Source organism: Tachypleus tridentatus, chromosome 3, assembly GCF_004210375.1.
Source record: "Tachypleus tridentatus isolate NWPU-2018 chromosome 3, ASM421037v1, whole genome shotgun sequence".
Taxonomy (NCBI): Eukaryota; Metazoa; Arthropoda; class Merostomata; order Xiphosura; family Limulidae; genus Tachypleus; species Tachypleus tridentatus.
In genome coordinates, this window is record NC_134827.1 from 93331069 (window position 1) to 93344792 (window position 13724).

General features: G+C 30.7%; 1 protein-coding gene across 4 annotated transcripts in view; it reads right to left on the reverse strand.

Moving 5' to 3' along the window:
• The window catches only part of LOC143247486 (uncharacterized), a 105728-nt gene that overhangs the window by 47893 nt on the left and 44111 nt on the right, over positions 1-13724 (reverse strand). For all 4 annotated transcript variants that reach the window (XM_076495711.1, XM_076495710.1, XM_076495712.1 and 1 more), the window contains exons 11-12: positions 3499-3674; positions 446-637 (exon numbers count right to left, since the gene is read on the reverse strand). In XM_076495711.1, the coding sequence (XP_076351826.1) occupies positions 446-637; positions 3499-3674 (368 nt within the window). The remainder of the gene's footprint in view (positions 1-445; positions 638-3498; positions 3675-13724) is intronic.

The following is a 13724-nucleotide window of genomic DNA, read 5'->3' on the forward strand; positions in this document are numbered from 1 at the left end:
CAGTGTAGGAATCTTTGAGCTAAGTAAGAATTACCAATATCTTCAATATTACTGAGGTATACTTGTTGGTACGGTCGACTTAAAAAGTCACTAAACTCAATACCACTGATGTATATTTGTTGGTACAGTTGGCTTCAAAAGTCACTAAACTCAATACTACTGATGTATATTTGTTGGTACGGTCGGCTTAAAAAGTCACTAAACTCTCATTCCTCTATCACCATTTATCATATCAGAAATAAGCTTTACAATATTTGAAACAAAATTTTTTGACTGAAGGATAAGTAATTGTTAAGACAATAAATGCACAAATTTCACAGCAGTCAATGAGTATTACACAATTTGTAAGTAAATTTCAGACACATCATAAATTTCTAAACAATAAATATATAAATAAAAAAAAAAAAAAAAATGCTGGGAAGAATGTATCAGAAATAAACTGAACTTTTTCTGTAGTTGTTGGAGACCCACTTGGAGCTTGTCTTCCAATAGAATGGCTGTCTTCTAATTGTTGTTGGTATAGTTGTCTGTAGTAATCTCTTTCATCTTCCAAAAGTTTGATCATTTTATCATGTGTTTGTTGTGAAGAGCTAGTCTCTTCAGTTTGTTTTTCCAAAGAGAAAAAACTGTTTCCTGCCTGATGAAATAAAAAGTCATGAACAAACATCTTAGCTTGCAATGGTAAAACACACAACAATTTGGGTCAATTTTCTTACACTAGGTTTTTTTCTCTTGGCATTCTGCTTTGTCTTTCAAGTTTACTTATATATACAGCCATGATATAAATATTACAGTGGCAGCAGATACATACTGGAGAACCTTGCCTACCTCCATATATGACATTTAATCTTTTTTTATTTTCAAATTCTCCTTGCACTGTGACTCCCACTGACAAGAAAGTATTAATTTTTTCCTGATGAGTAGGGTATTCATACCATGCCACTTGAACCACATCACGTATCTCCAATAAAACAAGATCAAGGAAGATTATCTTAATGGTCGTTTTAAATGTCATCATCCACACTGAGAAGCTGTGTAAAAACAGCCCAAAGTAATTTTGGCATATTTGATAATTAAAAAATTAAATATAGTTCTTAGATAAAAAAAAGGCCTATTTCTTTAAAATTTAATAATATCTGACCCCCCAACTAACTCTTTACCCCTTCAACCTCCCTCTCTATATATCTTAGAAATACTACCAATGCACAAATGGTAATATATTTTGTTAAGGTTTTAATACAGTATTATACCATTAACTCCCACAAATAACTTATAAAACACAAAAGAGCTTTTACAATCCTCTACCTACATGAAAACAATACTGTAACATTTGCTACAGGCACATTAAATTCTGACTCTTTAACATAGCTATACTTTCTTATTTTTAGACTCTTAAAAAAGTATTCTTTGTTGATGAAATTAACCATTATGACACAAACATAGATTAGAATAAAACCAAGTTGGAAAATCAATTTTTCATTTGAACATTCATATCTGTTATGATTTAATATAATGCAGTATGAACCAAATATTATTTTATATCTTATTTATTTTACACAGTTTGTAGTTGTAAACATTGTATCTCTTTAATTACAAACTAAAAAAAAAACAATGTTTTCATCTCCTACAATTGAACAATTCCTTTAAACACATATTCCCTGAAGTTTTCATTGTCTCCTTGCAAAAAGCAGAACTCTCAAAGTTATTCCTGTTCACACAAAAGTGAATTACGTCCTACCAAAAAGTAGTTCTCATACATGAATTAAAGCTCACTATCAAACCAGCAAGTTCATAAAAACTGCTGACAAAGAAACAGCTCGTGTAACATAAAATACCATTTATCTTGTACAGTGTAAAATATGCAATCACCAACATGTAGGCAGGCTGATTGGTTGTTTGGCATTTATTGGCACAAAGCAATTAGGCTATCTGCACCAAACAACCAGCAAAAAACATAAAAGTAAAATTGTTATAAAATGTAGAAATAAACTGAGTAAAATGAAACAATGTTGAAAATTCAAATAAAAGATTTAAATAAGATTAAAAAAGCCAGTGGCTCATAAAAAGTTAAAAACACAAGTAAGTTGAAGAGTGCCACTACCACCAATGACACTGTGCAATATAAGGGGTAAGCCCATAGAAAAGGCATGCCTCAAATGGTACTCCACTCACGGTTGTAGTGATGACACAACAGTAAAACATGGATTAGTGGAACTCAAGTGTCACAAAGTGATGGATCAATACTAAGTAAATGAAAACGAGTTAAAAACTGTGAACAATGCATAGCCTAGCCAGAAAACTTCCTCCTTTCAATACTTACAGGAACAAAACAACTAAAAAACAACAGATGGATTGACTTGAAAACTCTTGCTATGATAGTGCCCACTCCAAGTTGAATGCCAACTGGTGTGAAACCGAGCCTTCAATACAGGAAATGCATGACCATAATGGCACCTGAGTAGATGGACTTAGCTGAGTTACTTGCTTTCAAACCATTCATATAAATTGGAATAGAAGGATGATTCAAAAGATGTTAAGCATATAGAAAGATGATACTTACAGTTGGGAGTATCTGATTACAAGTCAGTAGTGTAAGGGTTAAAAGTTCAAAATTTAGAACCACAAGGTTACATAAATAAAAACACTTTTCCTTAAGTAACAGTCAGTTATTTCTTTGTGTTGAGTTGTTACCCACATTTAGAGTTTAATAACTAGGTTTACTTTAGTTTGGGTGGGTGCTATTTGCCACAGAACACAACTTAATAATGATTAGACGCAAGGCATGACAGAATGATTTAAGTATCTAATCTACTGAAAAATAATGAATATTTTCATGTTACAGAAGTACCATAAAATCATATTTTGAAAAGTGCAAAAGAATGTTAGTTTTATCTCTGAAAATTATAATAAAAAACTAAATTAATAAACTTTTCTAATGCAACCTATTTATGTAAATATCCACAATTAATGAAATAATCAAGCTGATCAATTACAAAACTTGGATTAAATGTACTCAGAATTTATTATACATTGAAAATAATTTTATTTCCATTTATAATAAACATAATATTCACTAAAATGTCTTTACTTTTAAGAGTTTCTACAACAGCAGCAAATTACAAGAATAGTATTTAAGAAGGCAAAATTTGAGGCTTACCATTAAATCTACTTGTACTTCCAGTATGATACGTAAAAAGTGCATCATTTCAGTAGGCATGTAAATTATTAAAAAAAATATATTTTAAAACATAAAAAAATAAAACTAACCTACTATCAGCAGCAGTTATAAACAGAAACAGTGTTTCATATATGCAGACTTCCAACTTTGTCTGTAATTTTCCATGTATGAACAAAATGGACTTGAATTTGCCAAAAGAAATAATTATGCTAGCTGTTACAATATGATTATAAAGGAAAACAGTTATACTCAGATGTACAATTAAGTGATACTTCTGTAATCACATAATTATAAAACAAAGTGTGAATGTAACATCAGACCTTCAAACTCTGTAGTCTCTGAGCCAGTGCTAAAGCTTCTTCCTTGAAATGATCCCGTTCAGACTCCAGAGCATCAACAAGCAGAAGAATACTAGAAGAAGGTCTGCTGCTGGGTTCTTTCTCAGGAGATGGCTTCAAGCTATTTAATCTGTCTATTTCTAGGACTAGTTCTTTTTCTGTAAGATTTGATATCATTTGATGTAAAACAGAATTTATCATGAAACACAGTTCAGGTATATAATCCTGTTCTGACAAAAATAAAACTTGTCATTTAAACTGTTTCACAACAACACTACACACTTTTAAAACCAGAAAAACAGGAAAGATGCAACAGTGAAATGTCTTAAAGCTTTGAGACTAAAAATGGAAACTGGAACACTGTGTATCTTTCCTTTTCTCTATAAATAAACTGTAAATTTAATCAGATTTAAAATTGACGAAACTTTGTAGAATGGACAGCAACTGCCTGTTGTAGAGACACAAGTGTAGAAAATGACATTTCAAAAGTCTTTGCCTTTCGTCTTCAAGTCAGTATGTGTGTGTTGGTGTTGACGGTTTTTTATAGTGAGTGTCCTGATGAATTGTGGAGAGTGTGTTGTGATTGGTTGGATTATCAATGTTTTTGACTGGAGGGCACTATACAAGACTGTAAACACTGATACACACACTGACTTGAAGATGAAAGGCAGAACACTTTTGAAACATCATCCTCTACACTTTTGTCTCCACAACAGGCAGTTGCTGTCCATTCTACAAAGTTTCATCATGAATACACTGCCTAAAGAATCTATCAAAGAATACAGATTTAAAATTATTTCATTGGCTCATTGTTTTGGCTTTCATTGTGAGGAAAGCTTCTAATGAACACTTATAAAAGCTAGAAATGTTTTGTCAATAAAGTAATTTTAAATCTGAAATTATTTTCCATGTATTTATAAATAAAAAAGGAAAATTAAACACTTAATTAGAACTTTTATACTTTTTTTATATCTAAACTTTCTCTGTTATCATGAAGTCTGTATTTTTTTATTTATCAAGTCATTAACTTTGCCAGCTGGTAAATATGGAACCAATGTCTCCAGCAATACATACTAATAATGTAATATATCAAAATACAATTTATATCTTCAGAAAGCTATACTGAATTATTTAAACAATGTTCTGACTATCTTTAAAGGCAGCATAAACAGAGAAACAGATATTACAGATATGTATTAAAAAAAAAGATCATGAAGCACATTTAATGAGGCCTAACACAACTGAATAGCATATTATAGAAATTCATTACAATAACAAATAGATTCACCTATATCACTATATCAACAAATATCAAAGGAAAAAAATATATATATATATATATATATAATCTTGTGAACTTATAAGACATTTGCACTTTTTAAAATAAAGCCAGCTTTTACCAACATGTTTAGTTTTTTGGATAGTTCTCCCATGTTTTTACACTTCCTTGCCAAAAAATTCACAACAGATGATTATTAAGAAATTGTCAGAAATATGTCTAGTAAATTATCATTATCATATCTTTTTGACAGCTTTTCTTAAGTGAAAGTTAAGGTCCAATTCAGTTAATTAAAGTTTGTAAAAACTACTGGTATTTAGAAGATTAAAAGCTGAAACACTGAGCAAATAATAAAATCTTTTTTATCCTATATTAACTGATACGAGCTCAGTGCTGCAGATAGGACTTTCAATAACCAGTAGAGGATTTGTTTTCATGAGATATTTACATTAATACAACTTCTAATTACATTATACATGTAATTAATTTTTTGTTAAACTATAATACAAAGTTCATGAAAGATTAATGTGAGAAATACATTTAAAGTTTCTTTTTCCAAAAGTTAAACACACACACACACAAAAGCTGGATGAAAACAAGAGTTTACAGACAAGCATTTTAACATGATACCATTTATGTTAAAACTGAGTCATTCTTGCTGTTTTAGCACAAAGCTTCACAATAATCCATATGGACTATTTCCACTGCAACAAAGTGAACCCTGGATTTTAGTATTGCAAGTCCACAGACATACAACTGATCCACAAGGGAACTAACTGAAGCTAAATCAAATTAAAACAGCATTTTCACATACCATTATTTTTATAAGACACTAGGAGCTTAATTTATAATCACAACAACTTTATTTACCTTCTCAAGTTCAGAATATTTCTTTGGAAACATTCCTTTCCATTTATATAGAATTTAAAATGAAAAAAAAAGAGAACTTTTTTCTACAATTCACTTCTTTGTAGCTTTCATCAATAAATACCTGGCTTAAATATGCAAATAAAAACAACAGACATTTGTAGTTTCTATAATTATCAGGAAATGACTTACTTTATAAAAGAGTAATAACAAATACTGCTGTAACAGTTTTTATTACCAGGAGAGTTCTTTCATGGTATTTGGTAAAATAAGAATAAAAAGTTTAGTCCAGCAAATGACAATAAGTTTTATTTCTTTGGGTACAAGTTCTAATCATTATGAGTTCCATGGTTTTACACAACTAACAATAGGCTTCATGTCACAAATAAATGTGTCTAAACAGAAATTATGCTTACTTTGTTTTAAAATTTTGTTTCTCTTGCATAGCTTCACAAATACAAACTTAGTAACTGAATAACAACATACAAGCTATCTAAATCATGTACTCATTAACTAAAAGGAATCACAAACTAAGTAATTGAATAACAACATACAAGCTACCTAAATCATGTACTCATTAGCTAAAAGGAATCACAAACTAAGTAACTGAATAACAACATACAAACTATCTAAAATCACATACTCATTAACTAGAAAAAATCACTCAGATAATTACTCACTACTTCAGACAAAAATCAACACTGGGATGAGGGTAGTTGGCACCACAGGCAAACTTTCCACCTGGCACCCCTCGCAATACATATTTTAACTACTTGTAGACAAATAACACTTGACAAGAAATCATCATTCTCTCTAGAAATCCTCAAAGCCAACAGGTACACTTAAAAAAATTTATAGAAAATCTTTTGATAGAACGATGATGATCACAGATGAATAGAGGAGTAAAGGAGAGAACCTACAGTTATAATTACTTTTTCATCTTCATTTTCATCATTTCAATCTGTAACTTTAATAGAACTTTTGTTTGTTACATGTAACAGTTAATTCTTTTAACAATAAGCTTCACTACTTAATATGTCAAGGACATGCTGCAAAAATGAATGTTATAGATTTAATTAGAATTTACTACTTAAACCATTTGAAGCTTTGTACTGTTATTACAATTTTAGAGAAAAGCTGTAAAGTGAAACATAAAGTATTCATTTAAAGAAAAATAACAGATTTACTGTTACAAGATCTTTATTTCTTGTATTAAAATGTCTTTTATATACTAATATGCACTATGGAAATTGAATACCTTTATACCAGGATATGTCACAATATACTTGGGGTCAAACCATGATTTACAACTAAAATGATAAAATATTTTATCAATTTTGGTTATGTAATTTAAAAATGAAACAGTTAAATAAATACCCGATCTTTATTTCTCTGTATCACATGATGCCACTCTATTCTGGATTCCCTGTTTTATATTTCCTTCCTTCCCTTATTTAGAGCTTTAGAACACCCTCTAATTATAGATACTGACAGGCTAGAATTTAAAATAAAAATCTCCCACCTTCTTTATTTGCTGAAATATTAATCACTTTGTTACACTCACCACAGAAGCTCCACCCAACACTTCACGCTTGTGAATTTACTTATTTACTCACACTCACTCATCAATAGTACATATTTATACCCAATTAAAAGGTCATTTCATGAGCTACATTATCATAAAATCTTTATGTTAATTTATTTCAGTAAAAGACACCATTTACCAAGCATATTTAATTGTATGAAGACTGACATTGGTGCTTGAATAAGTAATGAATTCTTTTAAACTTTTTCATAAGTCAGTTAGAAAACACATAAATTAGAGTAATTTTGAGATATTCTCTTTCACCTTTTAAATTACTATTTGTGTTTAAAACACACACATGAAAACTTCATGAATTATTTTCTGAACCAACTTGGTGAGAAAAATTGAAGAATTTTATTAATAAAGGCTAAAACATCCTAAGGCAAAAGTTCTCAAACTTGAGGTAACTGCTAAGTTTTATTTTCTGTGTATGTTTTCTAGCCACAGATATATATTTTTAAACAAAAATAACTAAAATCTGAAATTAGAAATATTACATTACATTGAACAGAAAACTTACATGAAAAAGAATAAAAATATTTTTATCTTGGGGAACTCACAAAGAACATATATAGTTGGCATTGGGTAATGTATCCTGATATCTGTTTACCCTAAGCTCTCTGCACTGCCATTGAGTTACTTATTGCTACTTAGTAGTTAAACACAATTCAGAGAGAATTAACAGATAATATGAAATGAAAACAGAAGTAAACTGTTGTGAGCTTGAGACTATTTAGGATGAATTATTGTAACTTTTTGTTACAAACACCAGTCATTGTAGAAAGATAAAAGGATAAGTTAAATGTTCTTTTTTTTTGTAGTGGTTAAAAGGTAAGTCAATTTGCACAAGATCATATAGTAATAGGGAGTAGAAAATAACAAAGAATATAGTTTTATTCATAAAATGTTTGTTATTCATCTAGGACGTTATAGAGGTCATGCAAAGGTCACTTGAAAGCAGTAAGACAAAAAAGTATTTCTAACATGAAAACCACATTGCACTCAGACTAATCTGAGTGCAAACCTTTAGAAGAAATACTTTACTAAAAATTAAATTTCATCATGACACACCAAGTAAATAAAAAATAATACACTTCAGAGTAAATATTAAATCTCTAATGAGCTCAATCCAATGGACCAATCCTTTACAAGTAGGGTTAAAAACCATAGACAAAAACCCAATAAAACACAACCATGTGTAGATAACTGGCAAATCCCCATGGAAAAATCTACAACAAAATTCCAGTCACTGCTAATGTAAATGGCACAACATTTGCCTTTGAGATTTGTGCAATTATTCAACATGTAGGTTGTGTTTTATGCTTTTCTTATTGTTGTTCATTCAACATTTAGACTGTGACTTTAAGACTTCTCTTGTCATTGTGTATGCAACAGCAAGATTGTGTTTTTACAAACTTCCTTTGTTATTTATTCCACATTTAGATTTTGTTTTGTAGACTTCAGTTTTTGTATATTCCACAATTAGACTGTATTTTAGACTTCTGTTGTCATGTATTCAACATCTAGACTGTATTTTAGACTTCTGTTGTCATATATTCAACACTTAGACTGTATTTTCGACTTCTGTTGTCATGAATTCAACACCTAGACTATATTTTAGACTTCTCCCGTTGTCATGTATTCAACATCTAGATTTTCTTTTATAGACTTTTCTTGTCGTTGTGTCTTCAAACACTAACTTGTGTTTTATACACTTTTCTTGTCACTGTGTCTTCAAACACTAACTTGTGTTTTATACACTTTTCCTGTCCCTGTGTCTTGAAACACTAAGTTGTGTTTAATACTTTTCTTGTTGCTGTGTCTTCAAACACTAACTTGTGTTTTATAGACTTTTCCTTCCCTGTGTTTTGAAACACTAACTTGCGTTTTATATACTTTTCTTGTTGCTGTATCTTCAAACACTAACTTGTGTTTCATAGACTTTTCTTGTTGCTGTGTCTTATTTATGAACAGTCGTGTTTGGTTCTGAATGCATGTTTTAAACTATGATCTCATTGTATCTGGGAATATTAATCTTTTATCTTTTAATTATTTTAAAGTTATCTACAATATAACAAATTCATTTTCATGTAGTGGTTTTATTTAAATCTATCTCCAGTGTTTGTATCTTGTTCAGGTATAGCAGGTTTTGTTGGTTCCATTAACATTTTAATTTCTGTTTTGCTGTTCTTTTTTATCCAATTCGTACATCTTCAAAAGTGAATAACACAGACAACATACTTCTTTTGGTCCATAGGTTGTCCACAGTCTCTTGCTGTATTATAAATGTTTTATGATTTTAATTTTTTGCTAAAACCAGGCTCTAGTATATTTAGTAATATCATCACTAACACCACAACTGATTAGTAGGTCTTCTGACTGAATAAAAATGCCCAAACTTTTTATTGCAAAAATTGAAGACTTTGAAGTAATTTAAAGATTGCTAAAACATTGAACACAAAGGGCAAGGTAGCTCAGACTGGCTCATCATGGGACTCTGAAAAATCGTTGAAGACCAAACATAAAGGCAGAAGAAGTCTTTAAAATACACAGTCCAATTTTTACTAAAAGTATTTACTGTACAAGTGCAGGCCCTTTCTGAAAAGTATTTATGTGTATACGAGTGACATATAGAAGTGTAAGAGTTCTTTCATCTGATTCAATATCACATATCACTAAAAGTATTAAAATTGCCACCATTTGTATTTGAAAATTGACTAGGTCAGGGTGCTGCAACCTGTAGGTCATCAAAATGTTTTGGTCTTAGACAAAAACAAAAAAACCTCTTCTTTGAAAGGTTGCCAAACTCTGTACTAGGTTAAAAGCATATTTTGTAGAATTTGGAAGAACTGCTAACAGATACAATCTATCAAAGAATAACTTTTGAATTAATTAATCCTATATTATTGAGCATTTTTTACTGTACATTACACAAAGTTTTAGTGTTTTACATTCAAAATTCTATTAAACTACTTTTATTTATGTTATACCAATTAGAATAGCATAAAATATTAGATAATAATCCATATTTTAATAGTATACAAGTTTTACATTTTTAATTCTATAAGGTAAAATTAAAAAAAAATGTTATGTTTCCCCTAGTGTGACACATTTTCTCTTATATTATCCATCAGCCCTCAAAAAAGTACAAATTAAATGTAAATTACTCTATAAAATCATCGTTGGCCAAATATACCACATTTATTATGGTCTTTAACTCTGTTTGGTAACAGAGCTACCAAATAGAAAAATCAAATCCATCCTGCCACACCCATCTGCTGCATGCTCTCTTTCATAACACTGCACAACAAAGTTTTTGCTTCTTGAACACTGTTGGGTGTTCCTTATAGATTTTTGGCTGCTGATCACGAAAATCACATCCCAATTTGCCCATCATGTACTGTTTCATCGAAATCTTCAGTTTCGTCATGTTTTTTCTTATATTTATGTCAAAAATTTTTGTTTCTGTAAGAGACCTATGAACAATGTTTTGTGCAGTCTGGGCATGTCCCAATATGAAATCAAGCCAGGTTGGAAACTGTTCCGTGGAAGTATGCAGCCCAGAGCCAGCTTGACACTGTCTCAGGAGGCTATAAAAGTGGCTTGCTTACACAGATGCTGCTCATTGGATTAATATAGACCTTATAGTGTGTGTGTATTGTTTCAGAATATAGCATTGCCTCAGCAGCACTGTAACAAGTCAGATGTTATAGACGTTTTAGAGGATGATTGGTGTCGGTTAATATATCTTGTCAATGTTGTAACAGCCGCAATATATTTTGCCATATTTGTGGCGAGTATACACTTGTTCATCAGAGATGTTCAATGACTGGTCTTGTGAAGAAAGCATATCATCTGTACTTTGGCTGTAAAATTGGTGATCAAGACCAGAAATGGGTGCCTCACATTTGTTGTGCAACATGTGCTGTCTGTCTGAAAGCTTGGCTCAGAAACACTCAAAAGACAATGTCGTTTGCTATCCCAATGAAATGGCGAGAACAGAAAGATCATGTGACGGACTGTAATTTTGTTTGACTAATGTGTCTGGTTTCTCTGCCAAAAACAAGAAGTCAATTGAATACCCTAATCTGCCTTCAGCAATGAGACCCGGGCCACATGACAACAGTCTTCCAATTCCGAAACCACCAGAGGAATCGACCTTAGGCGAACCATATGAAAAAACTGCAATGCAGGGAACTAGCAGTGACACCGATCCAGATTTTGAACCGTGCTCCTCAGGCCATCTACATCTCATAACACAGTCAGAATTAAATGATCTGGTCAGAGATTTTGGTCTGTCAAAAGCAAAAGCTGAATTCCTGGGTTTGAGACTGCAGGAATGGTGTTTGCTGTCACCAAGTACGAAAATGTCTGTTTTTCGAAGCCGCCAATATGATATAACCAAATTATTTGCACAAGTTGACAGTCTCTGTTTCTGTGTTGACACTGAAGAATTGTTCTCTGCTTTGGGTTGTGACCATGACCCGCAAGAGTGGCGTTTCTTTATTGATTCATCAATGTTAAGCCTCAAAGCTGTTCTGTTACACAATGACAACGTTCACCCTTCAATACCTGTTGGCTATGCAGCATACATGAAAGAAACCTATGAGAACATGGAAATGTTGCTGAAGCACATTCAGTACAGCAAGTACAACTGGAATATATGTGGAGATCTGAAAGTCATATACCTATAACCAATAGAAACTCAAGATTTTCATCTGTCACATGATATGTAGCATAATGTTATGTTCTAAGCAGTTAAATGTCAATTTCACTCAGAGTATGAACATTATTCTACTGAGAAAGTTAATAAGTAGCTTGGATGAATTTGTAACAATGTTTGTTGCAGTTAGAAAGCCAGAAACTTTTTGAGAGATAAGGAAATTTGTCTACTTTTTGCATATTAACTGTCCATATTTTTTGACCATTATTTAATTCAATAAATATTATTAATTGCAATACTATGAGTAGTATAAACAAATTAGGGTTAACTCTCTGTGACAACTGAGATAAAAAAAAGAGATTTGATAAGTATTTTATTTATTTTCCTGTTTATTCTTTATGTATAATTATAAAAGCAACTAAAATGTAAAAATAAGGATATTTGTAGGTTAGTTAAGATTAGATTAAGTAAAAGAAATAATAATAAAATAAAAATGTTACACAAGGCAGGCATGCACATGAGATGTTTCTACTAATTGTAGTAGCTAGTGGGTAATGTAATTTAATAGTGTTCCCCAAGTGATTTACGACTTACATGTTGTGCAGACAGTAGTTAGTCACAGTTCAAAGGGCAATAAAACAATAACATTAAATATAAATAGATGTTTACTGTTACAAATGTAGTTAATTACCATAAACGAATGTGGTTTCATTTTACAATATGAAGTCATTCTAGATAGAAAAAAAAGGTAATTTAGATTTATTTCAATTTTTTTTGTAGATTATGAAGTTTTTAGGTAGGTTAGAGAAAAAACATAACATTTTTTTTTTTTAAATTTGAAGTTTGAGATTTTTGAGATAAAGAAAAGTATTTTTACTTTGAACATGCAAATTATCTTGCACAAGGCCTGTTGAAAACAAATACTCAATATAATTATGGACAAATTTTTTATTTTATTAAAAACACTTCACTAAAAATATGATTTTTTTGTACATTAATTATTTATAATTTTAAGTGAAATACTGCTAAATTAAGATGTTAAGATAAACACACTACACACTATATTGAAAGTTAGAAGTATTAAATCTAAAAATATTTTAAATGAGTACAAAGAGGTCATATAAAGAGATACTGTAAAGAGTTACGTATAACAATATAGTTGAAAAAGAGATATGGAATCTGATAAACAAAAACCAAACAAAGATGGAACAGGAAGTTACTATTCATCCTTTTTGTTATCAATAGGTTCAGTGAATACTAATAATTACATAAACCTATGAATTTCTTTATTTCCACTGTTCTTAAATTATGACACTAAAATATGAACATTTGTAGAAAAAAAATCATGTGACATCAATCATCTCATTTCTGCTTAGAAAACTTCTTGTCATGACATTCTAGTCAACATAAATATAGACTTACTTGACACCAACATACATAAATCTATGGTGGTAGAGATAAACATGAAACGTTTAGAAAACCTTATTTTATCAGCATATCTTCATCAACCACACATGTTGACAATTCTGTTACTAATATGAAAGCATAATATCTTCCATGGAATTTTAAATCAACAGTATTCTTCCATTTCTTGATGTTCTGGTTCATAAGGATCCAAGTCTACATAATATGACTACAACAGTATGTCATGGGTATTATCTGTAGTATTGGTCTGCACAAGGTGTTTACCTCAGTAATGTAGACATCAAACACACTGACCATGTTTAATGCTGTTCTCTACAAGATATTTTGGCCAATGACATAAGTATAATTCTTATTTACACCATGTAATAAGTACTATGAAAGGCTTTACT